General features: G+C 39.7%; 1 protein-coding gene across 2 annotated transcripts in view; it reads left to right on the top strand.

Moving 5' to 3' along the window:
• Positions 1-14,026: 14,026 nt before the first annotated feature.
• Positions 14,027-19,572, top strand: part of PLPP1 (phospholipid phosphatase 1) — a 50,400-nt gene continuing 44,854 nt past the window's right edge. For both annotated transcript variants that reach the window (XM_008065788.2, XM_021716390.1), the window contains exons 1-2: positions 14,027-14,075; positions 16,158-16,309. In XM_008065788.2, coding sequence (XP_008063979.1) covers positions 14,039-14,075; positions 16,158-16,309 — 189 coding nt within the window. In that variant the 5' untranslated portion in view covers positions 14,027-14,038. The remainder of the gene's footprint in view (positions 14,076-16,157; positions 16,310-19,572) is intronic.

Genomic DNA, 19,572 nt, shown 5'->3' with positions numbered 1-19,572 from the left:
GTGTCTCACTCATGGCCACTGCAGCCTCAACCTGCTGGGCTCAGGTGATCCTTTTGCTTCAGTCTTCCAGGTAGCTAGAACTACAGGTGTGCATCACTACACCCAGCTAACTTTTTGATCTATTGTAGAGACAAGGTCTTGCCAAGTTGCCCGGGCTGCTCTTGAGCCCGTGGGCTCAGGCATTCCTCTTGCCTCTGCCTTGCAAAGTGCTGGGATTACAGACATGAGACACCACACCTGGCTTATTTGACAAGTTTTCTATCATTATGAGCATACCACAAATTCAGTTTTGTGCCTTTTTTTTTTGAGTTGGAGTCTCACTCTGTCACCCAGACTGGAGGGCAGTGGCTGCTCCTGGCCACCACTACCTCGACCTGCTGGGCTCCAGCGATCCTTCCGCCTCAGCCTTCCGAGTAGCCGGAATTACAGGCGCATACTACCACGCCCGGCTGATTTTTGATTTATTGTAGAGATGAGGTCTCGCCAAGTTGCCCAGACGGGTCTCAAACCCGTGGGCTCAGGCAATCCACTCGCCTTGGCCTCCCAAAGCATGGGATTACATAGGCTGAGCCACCGAGCCCAGCCTTTTTTTTTTTTAACTTTATAATAAATGTTTTTAAGTTATGGTGTTATAAATATCAAGCAGTTTAAATGAAGAGCATTAAGGCTAAATTTCAAAAGAAAGTAGTAGGAAAGACTTGGTATTACTTCTTGAATTCTTGGATATTAATTCCTGTGAATTTGCTAATAGAATTGACCTGGAAAAAAAAACACGTATTTTTTTGAGTTGGAGTCTCACTCTGTCACCCAGGTTGGAGTACAGTGACACGCTCATGGCCACCACAGCCTTGACCTGATGGGCTCAGGTGATCTCCCGCCTTAGCCTTCCCACCTGCCTCAGCCTTCCAAGTAGCTGGAATTACAAGTGTTTGCTACCATGCCTGGCTAATTTTTTGATTTATTGTAGAGACAAGATGAGGTGATCCTTCCACCTCAACCTCACAAGCAGCTGGGACTGCAGGCATGAGCCACCCCACCTGGCTAATCCCCTCATGTTGGCTGAAGCCACTGTGCCTGGCATTGGAAAAATATTTTAATGCAAATTTACTTACAATTAAAGAAGAAATATTTGACCAGTTTCTGGACCTTAAATGTACTGATGGCTTATAAATTAATGTGAAGGGATTTTTGCAAATTCCTAGGGTAGATTTGTTTGCTATAATAGTTTACATCAGCTGGGCTCAGTGGCTCAGCCTGTAATCTCGCGCTTTGGGAGGCTGAGGTGAGTGGACTGCCTGAGCCCTTGGGTTCGAGACTTGCCTGGGCAACTTGGCGAGACCTCATCTCTACAGTAAATCAAAAATTAGCTGGGTGTTCTTGCGCGCACCTGTAGTTCCAGCTACTTGGAAGCCTGAGGCGGAAGGATCGCTGGAGCCCAGCAGGTCGAGGCTGCGGTGGCCGAGAGCGGCCACTGCACTCCAGTCTGGGTGACGGAGTGAGACCAAAAAAAAAAAAAAAAAAATAGCTTACATCAGATGTAAAAGACAATTTATATTCTATAAAATGAGTTATTTATGTTTAATGTTGCTTTATATGTATATACACATACACATTATAATTTGATGAGAAATGTGATTTTGGAGGGTAGCAAATCTACACTTTAGGCTAAGTGTGGTGGCTTATGTCTGTAATCCTGGCACTTTGGGAGGCTGAGGTGAGAAGGTTGCTTGAGCCTAGGAGTTCAAGACAGCCTAGGCAACACAATAAGAACTCATCTCTACAAAAAATAAAAAAAATTAGCCAGATGTGGTGGCTTATGCCTGCAGTCCCAGCTACTTGTGAAGTTGAGGTGGAAGGATCGCTTCAACCCAGGAGGTCAAGGCTTGGTGAGCTGTGATCAGGGAGTTGTGTTGTGCCACTATACTACCGCCTGGGTGGCAGAGTGAGACTCTGGCTCAAAAAAAAAAAAGAAAAATGTGAGGGCTATGATTGTTTTAAATAATGCATTCTTTACTGTTTCTTCTTTAGCTATTAAAAAGCATGCCACATTCAGAAAACTATAGATTTCTACATTATTTGGCTTAAAGTATATATATTTTCTGTTTAGGTTTTAATGATCCACTTCGGATTTTACAACAAACTTTTTCCCCCTCTCTTTTTGGCTTTATGTAGGCCAACCTTCTCCCTTGCTAATTCTTTATACATTTATTTTTGTAAGTTCTTTATTTCTAGAAAGAGGTAAAAGCTTAACTTTGTATTCAGACTTTCAGAGTGAAGATAGTAACAATAAAGTGAGTGTCAAATCTCAAATTCATGTCTTGCAGTGAGTAAGTATACTTTGTCTAGAGTTCAGAATGTATAGTTTGGGGATAGACAATTTATCTGTGTTATCAGGCTTTTAAAAACTGACTTGAAGGCTGGGCGTGGTGGCTCAAGCCTGTAATCCAAGCACTTTGGGAGGCCCAGTCGAGAGGATTGCCTGAGCCCAGGGGTTTGAGACTAGCCTGGACAACTTGGGAAGACCTCGTCTCTACAACAAACCAAAAATTAGCTGAGCATGGTAGCTCACGCCTGCAGTTCTAGCTTCTTGAAAGGCTGAGGCGGAAGGATACCTGAGCCCAGCAGGTCGAGGCTGTGGCGGCCGTGAGTGTGCCACTGCATCTCAGCCTGGGCAACAGAGTGAGATTCCAACTCAAAAAAACAACATAAAAAAAAAATTGACTTGAGTAGTTGCTTTTGTTAGGTCATGATTATCTATGGCATAACCTTTTATCCAAAAATATCCTAAAATAATAATATAGCCATTTTTCTTTAATGACCAATTTATAAAACTCCTAAAGAGAGATTGTATTATTCACAGTGACTGAAATTACATCATTACAAACTGGAAATGTATGTGAAAGCGGCTTAATCACTTTATACAACTTATAAATTGGTGAGAAGCAGGAACATGGGCAAAGGTCATGAACAATAAATTGTCACTGGGAGGAAAAAAAAAACCAAGATCACGCCTGTACTCTCAGTGCACTTTGGGAGGTGGAGGCAGGATAATAAACTTGAACCCGGAAGTTCAAGATCAGCCTGGATAACAACATAATGAGATCTTCTCTTTGCAAAAAAAAAAAAAAAAAAAAAAAAAAAAAAATTAACTGGGTGTGGTGGTGAGCACCTATAGTTCCAGCTACTCAGGAGGCTGATTCAGGAGGAGGAAGTTGAGGCTACCATGAGCCATGATCATGTTATTATATTCCAGCCTGGGTGACAGAGTAATATCCTGGCTGGGGGGGAAAAAAAAGCCAAGAAAAAAAAATCTTAAGAAATCAAAGAAGTTTATATTAAAGCAACACTTAGAACATACTGTGGCCTGTTACAGTAGCAATGATAAGAACTTCCCCAGCTTGCCCAATACTCTCATACAGAAACCTGACAGGAGTATAGATTGCACCTAGAATTTATACTGGAAACAGTTTATCCTGGAAACAATGAAAGTTTTATTAGAAAATTAGTTACAAGATTGTTCGTTATTGCAGAAAATCGGAAATAATTTGTTCAACTGTGATTGTTTTATGATTTACTCGAGTTGAAATTTATGATATTCATTTCATAATTTTTGATGATATTTATTAACACAGAAAGATTTTTTTGTTTTAATATATTGAAGGTAGAGGGAAGAAGAATAGTACTCATTTTTCCTGAATAGTGGGATTATTAGTACATGAGGAGGGAGGGACCCCCCAAAAAGCAGAATTATCTTTTGGAGGGTGAACCTCTTGTAGTACAATTGAAATTTGTTCTTCTGGATCAAACAGCCAACCAAAGTTTTTTTTTTTTGAGTTGGATTCTCACTCTGTCATTCAGGCTGGAGTGCAGTAGCACCCTCACGGCCACCGCAGCCTCAACGTACTGGGCTGAGGTCATCCTTCCACTTCAGCCTTCCAAGTAGCTGGAATTACAGGCACGTGCCACCATGCCTGGCTAATTTTTTGACTTATTATAGAATGAGGTCTCGCCAAGTTGCCCAGGCTGGTCTCGTACTGTGGACTCAGGCAGTCCTCTCAGCTTGGCAAAGTGCTGGGATTATAGGCGTGAGCCACTGCACCTGGCCAACCAGAGTTTTTATCTGGAAGTTTTGCGAAGGTTGTGTGACAACTTTTGAAAGAAACGTCCTGAGTGTGGCAAATAGGTGACTGGTTCTTCCACCTGCCCACACCATGTTGACTCTTCAGCAGTTTTTGCCCAAACATGACGTGACCCCTGTGCCTTACCTTCCTTCTTCTTCTGATCTCACCCTGAGTGACTTTTTTTTGTTTCCCCGGATGAAAAAAGTCCTCAAAGGTAGATGTTTTGTTGATGTGGAAGAGGTGAAACAGAAAGCGGCAGAAGTACTAAACTGTATCAAAATTGTCGAGTTCAGAAACTGTTTTGAGCGGTTGATAAAGCATCTCAATAGGTGTATTGCATTAAAGGGAGCGTACTTTGAAAGTGACAGAAGTTTTCTTTTTTTTTTTTTTTTTTTAGATTCAGGAGTGCACATGCATATTTGTTACATGAACATATTGTGTAGTGGTGGCGATTGGGTCTCCGGTGATCCATTCCCCAGATGGTGAACATTGTACCCCGTAGGTAGTTTCTGAACCCTTGCCTCCCTCTCTCCACCCCTTCCCTTCTTACTGGTATCCTCAGTGTCCATTATTTCTATCTTGGTGACTGTTTAGCTCCCACATTGGAGTGAGAACCCATGGTGTTTGGTTTTCTGTCTCTGAGTTAGTTTACTTAGGATAATGATCTCCACTCCAGCTTCATCCATGTTGCTGTAAAAAACTTGATTTCATTCTTTTTTTATGATGTGTGGTATTTCATGGAATGTGTATGTCTGTGTGTGTGTGTGTGTGTGTGTGTGTGTGTGTGTGTGTGTGTGTGTGTGTGTGTGTAACATTTTCATTATCCACTGATTGGCTAGTGGGCATTTAAGGTTGATTTCACATCTTTGCAATTGTGAATTGTGCTGTGGTGAACATGTGAGTGCAGGTGTTTAAACATGTAAAAATAAATACTGAAGTTTAAACGTGTAAGAATAAACACAATTTTTTATAAATAAATTCCAGTTTTTGGGGGGTTCTACCTCATGAAATTATTTTCATCTTATCTCTTATATTTTTCTGTTTCTCCTCTCCCTTGAACATACATTTACTTATCAAATAAGGAAGCCTATTGTTATTTTAAAAATCCACTAGAAATTATTCCATGTTCATTTTCTTATACCTGAAGTTTGTTTGTTTATTTGTTTGTTTATTTATTTGAGTTGGAGTCTCACTGTCACGCAGGCTGGAGTGCTGTGGCACACTCCTGGCCACTGCAGCCTCGACCTCCTGGGCTCAGGTGATCCTTCTGCCTCTGCCTTCCATGCCCATCTACGGGTGCACGCTACCATGCCCATCTATTTTTTGTGATTTATTGTAGAGACGAGGTCTCACCATGTTGCCCAGGCTGGTCTCAAACCCACAGGCTCAGGCAATCCTCTCGCCTCAGCCTCCCAAAGTGCTGGGATTATAGGCTTGAGCCACTGTGCCTGGCTTATACTTGAAGTTTAAATCTTTTAGCCATATATCCATTTTAACGTAGTTGTAGAAGCTTATCTGTTATGTTTGTGGATTTAGGTTTGTCTGTTTCTAAGAAAGTGCTGAAAGGAAAAAAAAAAGAAGTTATTTGTTGTCTGTGGACCTGTGGACCAGTATTCCTACAGATACACAAATAACTCCTTGAATATGGAAAGTTTGCCTTGCATGTTGCAATACACTGTAATTGAGTTCTGCTATTAACCACCTGGAGTTAACATCAGACTCCACAGGTGTAAGGTCACAGTGTCCAACAAGACTACTTTTACTGTAGTTTTCAGTTTCAAGTTTGAGGATCCTCAGGCCACTCACACTTCCGACCTACTGACTACAAATCTAGGGGACTTCTATGACCCTGATAGGTTTGGTAATTGGCTAGAACAACTCACAGAACTCAGGAAGGCATACTTGTTTTTATACTTGATTATAGTTTTATTATAAAGAATGCAAATAAGGTTGGGGCAAATGAAGATACGCATGGGGCAAGGCCTGGAGACTGGAGGCAGCCTGAAAGTAGAGCTCTTCCACCTTCTCCTAGTGGAATCAGGATGTGTTATCCTCCTGGCACTTCCATCTGTCCGTTCATCAATCTGCCAAAGCTCTGAGCTTTGGTGTCTGTTGTTTTTATTAGGGTTTTATTATCTGGGCATGATTGATTGAATCATTGGCCGTGTAACTGAGCTTGATATTGTCTCCTTACCCTCCCTGGAGGTTGAATTTGCTTAAAACCCTACCCCTCTAATTACATGGCTAGTCTTTCTGGAGATTAACTGCCATTGTGAGTCGTCTCATTAGCATAAACTCCGAAAATATTTATAAAACATCTGTCTGATAAAGGATTTGTGTCTAACTTAGACAAATAACTGTTTTTTGTTTTTTGTTTTGAGTCAGTCTCACTCTGTTGCCTCAGGCTGCAGTGCAGTGGCAGACTCAAGGGTATACCCAGCCTTGACCTGCTGGGCTCAAGTGATCCTTCTGTCTCAGCCTTCCAAGTAGCTGGACCAATCACAGGTGCATGCCACCATGCCCAGCTGATTTTTTGATTTATTGTAGAGACGAGGTCTCACCAAGTTGCCTAGGCTGGTCTGGACGCTCAGGGCTCAAGCAATCTTCTTGCCTCCGCCTCCCAAAGTGCTGGGATTATAGGCGTAAACCACTGCTGACAAAGAACTTTTAAAACTTGACTGTAGGCGGAGCTGAGTGGTTCAGCCTGCAATCCCATCACTTTGGGAGGCCAAGGTGAGTGGATTGCCTGAGCCCTTGGGTTGGAGACCCACCCGGGGAATTTGACGAGACCTGGTCTCTACAATAAATCAAAAATTAGCCGGGCATGGTAGCACGCGCCTGTAGTTCCGGCTACTTGGAAGGAGGAGGCGGAAGGATCGCCAGAGCCCAGCAGGTCGAGGCTGCGGTGGCCGAGAGCGACCACTGCACTCCAGTCTGGGTGATGGAGTGAGACTCCAAGTCAACAAAACAAAACAAAAACTTGACTGTAAGAAGACATCCAACTGGGCATTGTGGCCCACGCCTGTCGTTCCAGGTACTTGGAAGGCTGAGGCGAAAGGATCATCTGAGCCCATCAGGTTGGGGCTATGGTGGCTGTGGACGTGCCACTGCACTCCAGCCTGGGTGACAGTGAGATTCCGACTCAAAAAACAATAAAAAAAGAAATCCATGTAAAAAGTGGACAGAAAGTCCGAATGGACAGATTCATCAGGGAGGACATGGAAATGACAGAGAAACCCATGAAGAGATACTTAATATCATATGTCATTAGGAGTTGCAGATTAAAACAAGATACTACACACCTGTTAGACTAGTGAAAATTTAGAACACTGATGACGTCTAATGCTGGTGTAGAGGGTATAAAGCAACAGGAATTCTTATTCATTGCTGGTGGAAATATAAAATGTTGCAGCCACTGTGGAAGACAGTTTGGTAGTTTCTTACAAAGCTATGCATAGCCTTAATGCTCAATCCAGCAATTGTGCTCCTGGATGTTTACCTACATGGGTTGAAAACCTATGTCCACACAAAAAACTGAACATGAATATCTATAGAAGCTTTATACATTATTTCCAAAACTTGGAAGCAGTCAAGATGTCTTTCAGTAGGTGAATGGATAAACAAACCGTGGTACATCCATACAATGGAATATTATTCAGTGATGAAAAGAAGTGAGTTATCAAGTCATGAAAAGACTTGGAAGACCTTAGATGCATATTGCTAAGTGAGAGAAGCCAGTCTTAAAAGCTACATATTGTATGGCTCCGACTATATGACATTCTAGAAAAGGTACAACTATAGAGAAAGTAAAAAGTTTGACAGTTGTGAGAGTTTTATAGTAGGAAAAAAAAATAAGCTAGAATCTTGTGGTATTACCCAGTCGTATATTTAAGGAAATGTATATGTGAGATATATTTAGTACATTTTTATCAGGGACTACTACTATTTCAAAACTTATTATGCAGTAGACCCTTAATACCTTAAAATTAATTTTGGCTTTTTGAAAAACAAAAGGTTGAATTTAAAAGCATTCTTTAATAGTGAATATTTTATCCATGTGGGTCCATAATCCATATCCAAGCAGTTCATTCGCAAATCCTGTTGACTCTACTTTCCAGGTAAATCCAAAATTTGCCCACTGTAAAATGTGTGCCAGACTTACCCTTCTCAATGCTTTGTATAGAGTAGGAACTCAGCTAATTGTTGAACTGATAGAATGATTGCTTCTTTATTCAAGAAGTGGTACTCAAGACTTTGAGATTTCACTTTAGTTGACTTGTATGCTTTTATAAGGATACAATTCAGCTCCTAACGTTGACAGAAATAAATATATCCATAAATTTTCTGAATTCTTAAGACTTCTATTATAGATGAAGTTTCTCAGCTGTTTGGTCTGCAAAACTATTTCAAAGGTCTTTTTTTTTTTTTTTTTTTTTTTGAGTCGAAGTCTCACTCTGTTGCCCAGGCTGGAGTGCAGTGGCATACTCAAGGCCACTGCTGCCTTGGCCCACTGGGCTCAGGCGGTCCTTCTGCCTCAGCCTTCCAAGTAACTGGAACTACAGGCACGTGCCACCATGCCTGGATAATTTTTTGGTTTATTGTGGAGATGAGGTCTTGCCAAGTTGCCCAGACTGGTCTTGAACCAGCAGGCTCAGACAGTCCTCTCACCTCAGCCTCCCAAAGTGCTGGGATTATAGACATGAGCCACCACTCCTGGCCCAAAGGTTTCTTTTTTCCATGGTGTCTTTTGGTAAACTGATGGAGTCTTTTTTTAGACTGTTGAGGTGGTATCTGACCTCACAACAAATGGCAAGGTGCATGACAACTGTATGTCAGGATTTCTCAGTCTGTTGCCTGCTGCTGTTAACTCTGAGACAGTGTTTCCCTTCGTGATTTGTTAATATGGACTCTGGACCTGCATACCACTTGCTCCTGGGCTTCTGATATATTTTAGATTCATACAGTTGAACACTATTCAGCAACAAAAAGGAATAAAATATCAATCTATGCTACAATATAGATGAGTCTTAAGACAATATTCTGTGAAGGTATTTGTAATTTTCACTAATATTACGAGTTCCCTTTACATGTAAAAGAGTTTTCAATCACAGTTTTTCCGTTTTGCTGGACACAATATTTCTAACTAAAACAGTTTTTTGATATTTGTATTATGGTTCCAAGATCCTGAGTATTTGTACAAGAGAAAGTTAAAGAATATGTGGTGTGACCATGTTCTTTTTTTTTTAAATATTAAAGTTGTGGGGTACAATTCAGGGTTAGGCATACAAACGTTGATTATGCAGGTACCTTTGTTGATGAGGTGTACCCCTTCCTCCCCTGGCAGTTTCCCTCAGCTGCCAATCCCAACCCCCTTCCCCTGGCAGTTTCCCACTACTGCCAATCCTTTCTTATAGTATTATGATAATTGTTCAATATTATGATAATTGTTCAAGATCTGCTTATGAGTGAGAACATATGGTACTCTGTTTCTGTGCTAGGTCACTGAGTATGATAAACTCTAAATCCATCCAAGTTGCTGCAAAAGTCCATATGTTTGTCCTTCTTTATGGCTGCATAATATTCCATTGTGTATATGTACCACTTTTTTTAATCCAGTCCAGCTTCAATGGGCAGCATGGATGGTTCCATGTTTTTGCTATTGTGAATAGAGCTGCAACAAACATGCATGTGCAGGTTTTTTTTTTTTTGAACTGGGGTCTCACTCTGTCGCCCACATGAGTGCAGTGGCCGCTCCCAGCCACTGCAGCCTCGACCTGCTGGGCTCCGGCAGTCCTTCTGCCCCAGCCTTCCAAGTAGTTGGAGCTACCAGAAAAAATCAGCTACCACGCCTGGCTAATTTTTTTGATTTATTGGAGAGATGAGGTCTCACCAAGTTGCCCGGGTGGGTCTCGAACCCGTGGGCTCAGGTAATTCACTCATCTCGGCCTCCCAAAGCGCGGGATTACAGGCTGAGCCACTGGGCCCGGCTGAGGTATCTTTTTTGTAGAATGATTTGAGTTCCTCCGGGTGTATTCCCAATAGGGGAATTGCTGGGTCACATGGAAGGTCAATTTCTAGTTCTTTCAGAAATAGCCACACTGTCTTCCAGAGAGATTGCACTAGTTTGAATTCCCACCAACAGTTTAGAAGTGTTCCTTTTTTCTCTGCATCCTAGCCAGTATCTGTTATTATTTGTTTTGTTAATGATGACCATTCTTACTGAGGTGAGGTGGTATCTCAATGTGGTGGTTTTGATTTGCATTTCTCTGATGATGAGTGAGGCTGAGCACTTTTTCTTGTCTGTTGGCTGCCCTTATGTCTTCTTTTGAGGTGTCTGTTCATGTCTTTTGCCCACTTTTTAATGGGGCTGTTTGTTTTTTTCCTTTGATGACATTTGAGTTCCTTGTAGATCCTAGATGTTAGGCCTTTGTCAGATATACGGTTGGCAAATATTTTTTCCCGTTCTGTAGACTGTCTCCTTGCTCTTTTGATGGTTTTTGTTTTGCTTTGCAGAAACTTGTCAGTTTGATGAGGTCCCACTTGTCTATCTTATTTCTTATGGTATGGGATTTAGGGTTCTGTTCAGAAGTTGGTTGCCAGTTTCAATTTCCATAAGGGTATCTCCTGTCTTTTCTAAGATTCTTATAATTTAAGGTTTCATGTTTAGGTCTTTGATCCATTTAGAGTTAATTTTTGTGTATGGTGATGAGTAGGGGTCCTGTTTCAATCTTCTGCATGAGATCAGCCAGTTTTTCCCTTACCATTTACTGAATAGGTTCTCCTCTCCCCAGTGGTTGTTATTGAAGGCTTTGTCAAACATGGGTTGGTTGAGAAATTGAGGCTTTGCTTCCGGAATCTCTGTCCTGTTTCATTGGTCTATTTGCCTGTTCTTGTACCAATACCAGGCTGTTTTGATTACTGTAGCCTTAGAGTAAAGTTTGAAGTCTGTAAGTGTGATACCTCCTGCTTTGTTTTTTTTGCTAAGCATTGTGACCATGTTCTTATGTTGTCTTTTCTTATCACTGGTAGAGGATGGAGAAATGTTCTTGTGGTATTTTGTGTAAGTGATGAGCTGCCATATCACCTGCTCTCTTTTTAATTATAAATATTCAATAGTAAAAGCTGTATTTATTTGTGTATGAATTCACTGTGCAGAGAATGTGAGTCTTAAATGGGTTATGATTAGCCACATGAACATTTTAAAAGGTGGGATGTGGGAATGTAAAATGGTGCAACCACTTGGAAAACAGTTGGGCAATTTCTTAAAAAGTGAAATTTATCATATGACCTAACAGTTCCACTTGTAGGTATCATCCATTAGAAACGAGAACATGTATCTACACAAACACTTGTGCATGTGAATATTCATAGTAGGATTAGTCATAATAGCCCAAACTAGAAACAATCCAAATGTCTATTAACTGATGAATAAATAAGGCAAATGAGGTAATATACACACACTAGGATACTATTCATTAATAAAAAGGAACAAAGTACATGCTATAACATTGTTGAACCTCAAAAACATTATGCTAAGTGATACGAGCTACATATAAAATCCTGTATATTGTATAATTCCATTTATATGAAGTGTAGAGACAGCTGAATGGTTACCTGAGGTTGGCAGTGGGAGAAGGGATCAGGAAAATTTTGGGGGCATACTGAAATTGTTTTAAAATTGTATTGTGGTGATGATTGCTTAGCTTTATACATTTACCAAAACCATTGAATTATATATATACTTAGAGTGGATGAATTTTATGGAATGTAAATTTTACCTCAATAAAGGTGTTTAAAAAAAAGGGAGTGAGCCGGGCTCGGTGGCTCAGTCTGTAATCCCGTGTCTTTGGGAGGCTGAGGTGAGTGGATTGCCTGAGCCCGCGGGTTCGAGACCTGCCTGGGCAGCGAGACCTCATCTCTACAATAAATCAAAAAATCAGCCGGGTGTGGTAGCGCATGCCTGTAATTCCGGCTACTTGGAAGGCTGAGGCAGAAGGATCGCCGGAGTCCAGCAGGTCGAGGCTGCAGTGGCCGGGAGCGGCCACTGCACTCCAGTCTGGGCGACAGAGTGAGACTCCAACTCAAAAAAAAAAAGGGAGTGAAAATGAATTTTGCCAGCTGAAGTATTAAGAGAAACATTGACAATTGAAGTCATTTGAGAAATGATGGCAGAGGATTTAGTGGTGTGTAATTCTTTTGGCAAAAGGAAAAGGGTGTTTGAATAGTTAAAAGAACAAACAGAACTCTTTTACTTTTGCCTTGAGATCTTTAGTGAATGTCAAAAATAACATCAAATATCTACTTAAAATGTAACATTTCTTCTTCTTCTTTTTTTTTTTTTTTTTTTGAGTTGGAGTCTCACTCTGTGGCCAGGCTGGACTGTAGTAGCACACTCACAGCCACCCCAGTGTTGACCTGCTGTGTAGGCTCAGGCTATGCATTCGCCTCAGCCTTCCAAGTAGCCAGAACTACAGACGCACGCTACCACGCTCGGCTAATTTTTTGATATGTTGTATTGATGAGGTCTCATCAAGTTGCCCAGGCTGTTCTCGAATGCGTGGGCTCAGGTAATCCTCTCACCTCGGTCTCCCAAAGTGCTGGGATTATAGGCTTGAGCCAATGTGGCCGGGCCACATTTCTTCATATTTTTGTACACTGTGACTGGTGAAGTAAATTGGTGGTGTGTGATAACCCTTTTAGAGTAGTTTGTCGAGAAATTTAATGTTTACATCCTTTAATTCCACATAAAAACATTTTCTAAGGAAATAATTAGAAAGACAAACAAGGATTTGTATTTGGAAATGTTCACCACAGCGTTATATAGGATAATCAAAAAATTAAAAATAGCCTACGTACTTTCAAAGTAGGGAGAATGGTAATATTATAATCACTTTAGTTATGTTCCTCTTGATTGTAAGGAGTAGAAACTCTTTCTGACTAGCTTAAGTGAGGTGCTGGGTACAGTGGCTCATGCCTGTAATCTCAGCACTTTTGGGAGGAGAGAGGATTGCCTAAGCCCAGCCTGGTCAGCTTGGTGAGATCTTGAGATCTCATCTCTACAGAAAATCAAAAGATTAGCTGGGCGTGGTGGTGCCTGCCTGTAGCTCCAGCTTCTTGGAAGGCTGAGGCGGAAGAATCTCCTTAGCCCAGCAGGTGGAGGCTGCAGTGGCTGTGAGCATGCCACTGCCCTCCAGCCTGGACAAGAGAGTGAGACTCCAACTCAAAAAAAAAAAAAAAAAAGGTACAAGTTACTTCAATAACCCCCAAACAGCAAGATCAGTGAGGCATTTTGGCAATGGGAAACCAAAGCTACCTTCCCTGTTTTGTACTTTCAGGGGTCATGCTAGTCACTTCTTTTTTTGTAGACCTGCTTTATTCTCAGACTCTTCGGCAGCCAAACTTCCTTGTATATGCTGTTTGCCAGGCTGGACTTATTCAGTCTTTGTTTAAGTTCTATAATTTTCAGAACAGGAATCTGAAATAGCTTATCTTTTTGAGCCTTAAGTGGGTCAAGTGAACAACCCGTGGTTTGAGTTTTCTCTCCATCCCTTCTGGGGATCTATATTTAGGATTAGATAATTAGTGAAAATGAAGTGACATTGGGTAATAACACTGATTTAATATACCTCATGCGCTTATATGAGTGATGGCAAATATTGGCTATTACCAGTTTTAACATGTTTTTAAGGCCTTTGATGATACACTCTCAAAAGAATAGTGTGCATTTGTGATAGATTTATGCTTATTTTTTATTATCATTCCTTACTAAAATCTCTACAGTCTAGTTTCTATTCTTTCTTCCTTCTTAAAACCTCTTTTACTGAGACTGACAATCAAAAACCCATGGAATGCAACACTGGGCACTGTCATCCAATCTTCACCTCTTTAAATGCTCTCCTTCTGACTTGGTGTTGGTGATGTTACATTCTCCTGCTTGCCCTCAACTCACCCAAGGTACCCCAGTGGATCTTCTTCCTCTGCTGTTGCTCTGTGCTTTACCATCCGCTTCTTTTAGATCCATCCTGCACAATGTTTTTCACCTCTGTGGCTTTAGAGGTCTTTTCCACCCCCAAATCTCTATCTCTGTCCTAGACATCTTCTACTAAGATTCAGATTCTGATAAGCACCAGCTTATTGAAAATTACTACTTAGAGATTTCACCAACTTTTTCTTCTGAATTCTTGGAGTCTTTGTATCTCTGTTTACCTCTGCTGTAATTATCTACTTGACCTTATTCAGTTTTGTGTTCCTGGTAGCAGTTAGCACAATTCCTTGATTCACTCAGTATTTGCCCACATGAATATTTCTATTTTTTAAATGGGCTGTTTATTATACTTTGTGATTTTATTTTGTTCCTCTACTATCCTGAAAAATATCCATGAACTTTTTTTCTAAATCTGATAATTTCTAACATGCTTTTTGTGGCCAGAGTAATGGATATACATGTTAATGGTATTTTTTCAATATATTTGGACCTGTTGATATGAATTTTCACTGACAGTAAGGACACAAAGCCTAATAAGTTTTGTACACCACTCATATGTGAATTTAATTTCTGCACTAAATATCTTATTACAAAAAAAATGAAATGCTTACTGAAGAATGCAGCCAATTCAGAAATGGGCTATGTAGACAGTAGAAGTTTCCAATATTAGAGTTCTTACGAGTAAACTGAGTTATATAAGTAGGGATTCTTTGTAAGTCCAAAATAAATTTGCTCAGTGGGTTAGAGTGCAGTCTGAATTCAGATATGAGAGCTAGTATAAGGGTTAGTTAGCAAAGTCAACTTTAATTTTTTCTTTAAGTGTAGCATTTACTAGAAGTATGACTTTAGGAACCTTGTAGCATCTTAAACACTTTTTGAATTGGCAGCTGTTAGCCAATTGACTAACACAAAGAACAAAACTTTGGTTCATGTATTCAGTGTCTAAATGAAAAATAAGAAGATAAATAAAAGAGCTAGGAATGAAAGAAATATGATTTTATGCATTTTTCCTTTTTGGCTCTTATAATAGATTGGATATTTGATATTTGTGGTAAATACACCCAAGCAAAGTAACAGAGACTTAGTTGTCATTTACATTTTGGGACTTATTGGAGTTAATGAGAATTGTAATGGTCATCAAATCTTGGTACTTCACGGAGAGGTAACACTTGAACCTACCATGAGAGTGTTCGCTTAGTGGTTATGGTGTTACTGTAGGGAACATGGGTCACTTAGGGAGAGAGAGCCTTTCAGACTTGGATCATCCTTAAAGCAGATCTTGTTGAGAGTTTCTGCAAAGCTGCATCTCTTTTATAAAGCAATACCAGTAGGCCAAAAGTGAAGTAAAGGAGAACTGAATTCTTAAATTTCACATTTTGGTCAAAGTTTGGCATTTTAGGAGGTGTGAGACATTTCAGGAGGTGTGAGGTCTTTATGGAAAATATTGATACAAACAGAGAGCTGTTAGGTGCTTTTGTGCTTGACTCCATTGTCATCTTAAGAAATTTTAAATTCAGACTCCTTTTTACAGCAGCTTTCAACTTGCTGTAGGCGGTACAGAAATGAGTGGATAAAGCTTTATTTAGATACTTTGATAGCTTAATCAGTGACCGTGACCTAGCCAAATATGGCAATAATACCGGAACAAAATAGGAAATGTCAAAATGTTATTTTCCTTTTGGAAGGAAAGTTCATGAAAAATTGGTTTCAAAATAGTGTTGACAACCTGATGATTAAATGATAAAAAGAGCATCAGAAGGATTTTTCCAAATTTCATTTAGTGTTTTGGGGCAGGAACAAAGAGAAGATGCTCTTTGTTAAAATGGATAATAGAGGGCTTGAAAGCTTTGTTTCCTGTAGAAAAAACATCTTCACCCTAAACTGTTATCTTTCTGACTTCTGTTGCATGCATTGCTGCATTTCATTTTTTACATGTGCTTTCATTTATTTTCATGGCAAATGCATTTTTAAAGTCTCTGGGATAATTATTGCCATTAATTAGTTTTGATATTTCTTTTTTAATGATATTTTCATTTATTCCCTTTTGCTAGCTGGATTGCCTTTTGCAATTCTTACTTCAAGGCATACCCCCTTCCAACGAGGAGTATTCTGTAATGATGAGTCCATCAAGTACCCTTACAAAGAAGACACCATACCTTATGCGTTATTAGGTGGAATAATCATTCCATTCAGTATTATCGTTGTAAGTTAAATCCACTTTTCCAAGTTTATAACTTTTGGTCACTTGGCTTAATTTTGTGTTAATTTGTTTATGTTTACATGCATAATCCTCCAAAATGTGTGTATGTGCTTATTTGTGTGTGAAGTCTGAGTCTCACTCTGTCACCCAGGCTGGAGTGTAATGGCATGATTATGACAATCAAGCTCATGGCAGCTTTGACCTCTTGAGTAAAAGTGATCCTTTTACCTCAGCATCCCAAGTAGCTGGGACTACAGATGCACACCACCAAGCCCCACTAATGTTTTGATTTTTTTTTTTTTTTGGTAGAGCTGAGGTTTTACTCTCTTGCTCAGGCTGGTCTCAAACTCCTAGGCTCAAGCAATCTTCTTGCCTCAGCCTCTCAAAGTGCTGGAATTACAGGCATGAGCCACTGCACCTGGCTCAGTGTATGTGTTTTTAATCTTTAATTGATGGTTTATTTGATCAAAATAATCAGATAATCAGCTATTTTAAGTGGGAATATATATATATATATATATATATATCAGTGTGTAATTAGAAGAGCTGGGAATGGTGGTACACACCTATAGTCCCAGCTACTTGGAAGACTAAGGCTGGAGGATCACTTGAGTCCAGTAGTTCAAGACTGTAGTGTGTAATGATCACACCTGTGAATAGCCATTGCACTACAAGTTGGGCAATATAGTGAGACCCCCATCTCTAAGAAAAAAAAATTTTAGGAGAACCTTACTGAATATGTGTACATTTTATGCTAATCTTTTCCATATCATTATTAGAGCTCTAACTTGCTATTGTTTTAATAATTGTTGTAATTGAACTTTATAGCAATCTGTTTCTAGCACACTGTCTACGTAGGATATTGCTTATAATTTATGTCTTTTTGTATGTACCTATTGTCTTTGACTCTCCTTTTCTACTGAGTTCTAGAAAAAAAATTGCTAATTAGTGTTAAAAGTTTATTTACCCATGTCACCCATGTTTACTTTAAAGATTTTTTAAGATCATGCCTTACACAGGAGAGAATTAGCAGAGACTATGAAGTAATATAATTAGCAGAGAATACGAAATAATTTTTATTGGTACTGAAGGCAAGACTGAGTTTTAAATCACAATAGTAACTGTTGTTTTCTGGTATTTCAGGTTGAAATGCTCAGAGAACGTATCTAGGTAGAAGACTTCAGTGATTGGACTAGATGATTTTTATGCTCCTTCTGCTCAAGAAATTCTGACTTAATTTAACAGTTTTGTGCTCCATAACTTGTAACTTCATGGGTTGAGCACACTTCTGCTACATGACTCTGATGACCATAACTTGTAACTTTAGAAATAATAGTTATGTTAAAAGCAGAAAATATGGTTTTATCTAGGAGATAGGCCAGTAAGATGACAGCATTTATATCATGTCTGTTTTTGGAGCTTATTTTTTAAAAACTTCTTAATTTAGAAATTTACTGTCTTAAGAAAAGTCATACCTTTTTAGCAATTAAAGTTAATCAACTCATAATTTGTGGTACATGACTAATAAAAGAAAACATTTTCTATACAAGTATCTGTTTATAAGACTGTGAGCTCTTTGAAGGCAGAGATGATACCTTGTTCATCTTGGTATCTTCTCTGCCTGGCATGGAGCCTAGCACATTCTAAGTGCTTGAATGAAACTGTGTTTGCTTGACTTAAACTGTGGAGTGATTATGCAGTAACATTGGTGACTCTCCTTCAGTATGGCAAAGTTTTAAGAAATCAAGGATTTCTTTAATCTAGACAAATTTTTACACTTAGTTTTTACTACTAAAATAAAGAAAGCCAAACCTATTATTCCTCCATTCAGGATGGAGTAGAGTCTTATTTTTTCCAGCATATGTGTTTCTGAGAGATTAGTAACTATTTAATTATAAAAATTTTAGTAAGACTCTTAGTTGCAAATAGTAGCTGATTTCAGACAAGATTCAAGTATTAAAATAAACAGAGCTTGTCTTTCTACTTTTCTTTGTGTCTCAGTAAAAAGGATGCCTTGGAAGGAAAACTACAGAAATTCACTGTGGCTTGGAGGTCTGCAACAGAACAGGGTGCCGATTACTGGGCACTGTACAATTACACAGCCTGCATGGCACATACAGAGCCTGACAGTGTGCTTAGTTAGCAAAATGTGTGGATTATATTTCATTAACTTGGAATATTTTACTACTTAATTTTACCTGTGAGGAAGTTATCTTTACATTTAATAAAATGGGATATAGATTAATATAAGTGCAGATTTTAAAAAAAGAAATAGACTGTGTAAAGGTTTATTTTCATATCAACAGTATCATCAAAACAAACACTGCTTGGGGCAGTGGTCTTAAGTACTAATTTAAAATTCCAGTTTATTCATTAACCCAGCCTCTTTCAGGCAGTACTTGGTTATACTTGTATACGTGTAGCTATTTACTAGAAAGTAAATAATTTCTTTTAAATTATTTTATTTTATTTTGAGTTGGAGTCTCACTCTGTCTCCCAGGCTGGAGTGCAGTGGTACGCTCACGGCCACCGCAGCCTTGACCTGCTGGACTCAGGTAATCCTTCCGCCTCAGCCCTCCAAGTAGCTGGAACTATAGGCACGTGCTACCACACCCAGCTGATTTTTTAATGTATTTATTTCTTGTAGAGATGAAGTCTCACCAAGTTGCCCAGGCTGGTCTCGAACCCATGGACTCAGGCAATCCTCTCATCTTAGCCTCCCAAAGTGCTGGGATTATAGGCATGAGCCACCATGGTTGGCCAGTAATTTCTTTTAAAAAAAATCTTTATGATTAAGATTTCACACCTGGCCTTGAATGTCACTTGCAAATGATTCATTAATAAAAGGAGTGATTGAGAGAGTCTGCTAGAGATCCAGAATTAATATAGTTTTTTAGAAGACGTAGAATTCCAATAGGAAGGAAAAGGTCAATGAAGTCAAATACTACTCAGAAATTAAAGTACATAAAGGTTGATAAAGATCTGTTTGATCTGCCATTGCCTCTGCTAAGCCATGGGCTGGCCATGTGCTCTTTGAGCTGTGGCTGCCATGTTTACTTAGCTTTAGCTCCCTCCCCTACCTTGGGGAGGTGAACTCAACTCTTCCCCCTCCCTCTCCCTCCTTCCCCTCCCCTCTCCTCCCCTCCCCTCCCCATTTACTTTCTACATAAACTATATTTTCTTTTCTTTTTTTTTTTTGAGTTGGAGTCTCACTCTGTTGCCCAGACTGGAGTGCAGTGGCCACTCCTGGCCACCGCAGCCTCGAC

Source organism: Carlito syrichta, unplaced genomic scaffold (assembly GCF_000164805.1).
Source record: "Carlito syrichta isolate Samal-C Ts95f unplaced genomic scaffold, Tarsius_syrichta-2.0.1 Scaffold308804, whole genome shotgun sequence".
Lineage (NCBI taxonomy): Eukaryota > Metazoa > Chordata > Mammalia > Primates > Tarsiidae > Carlito > Carlito syrichta.
This window is presented reverse-complemented; position numbering and strand designations above follow the sequence as displayed.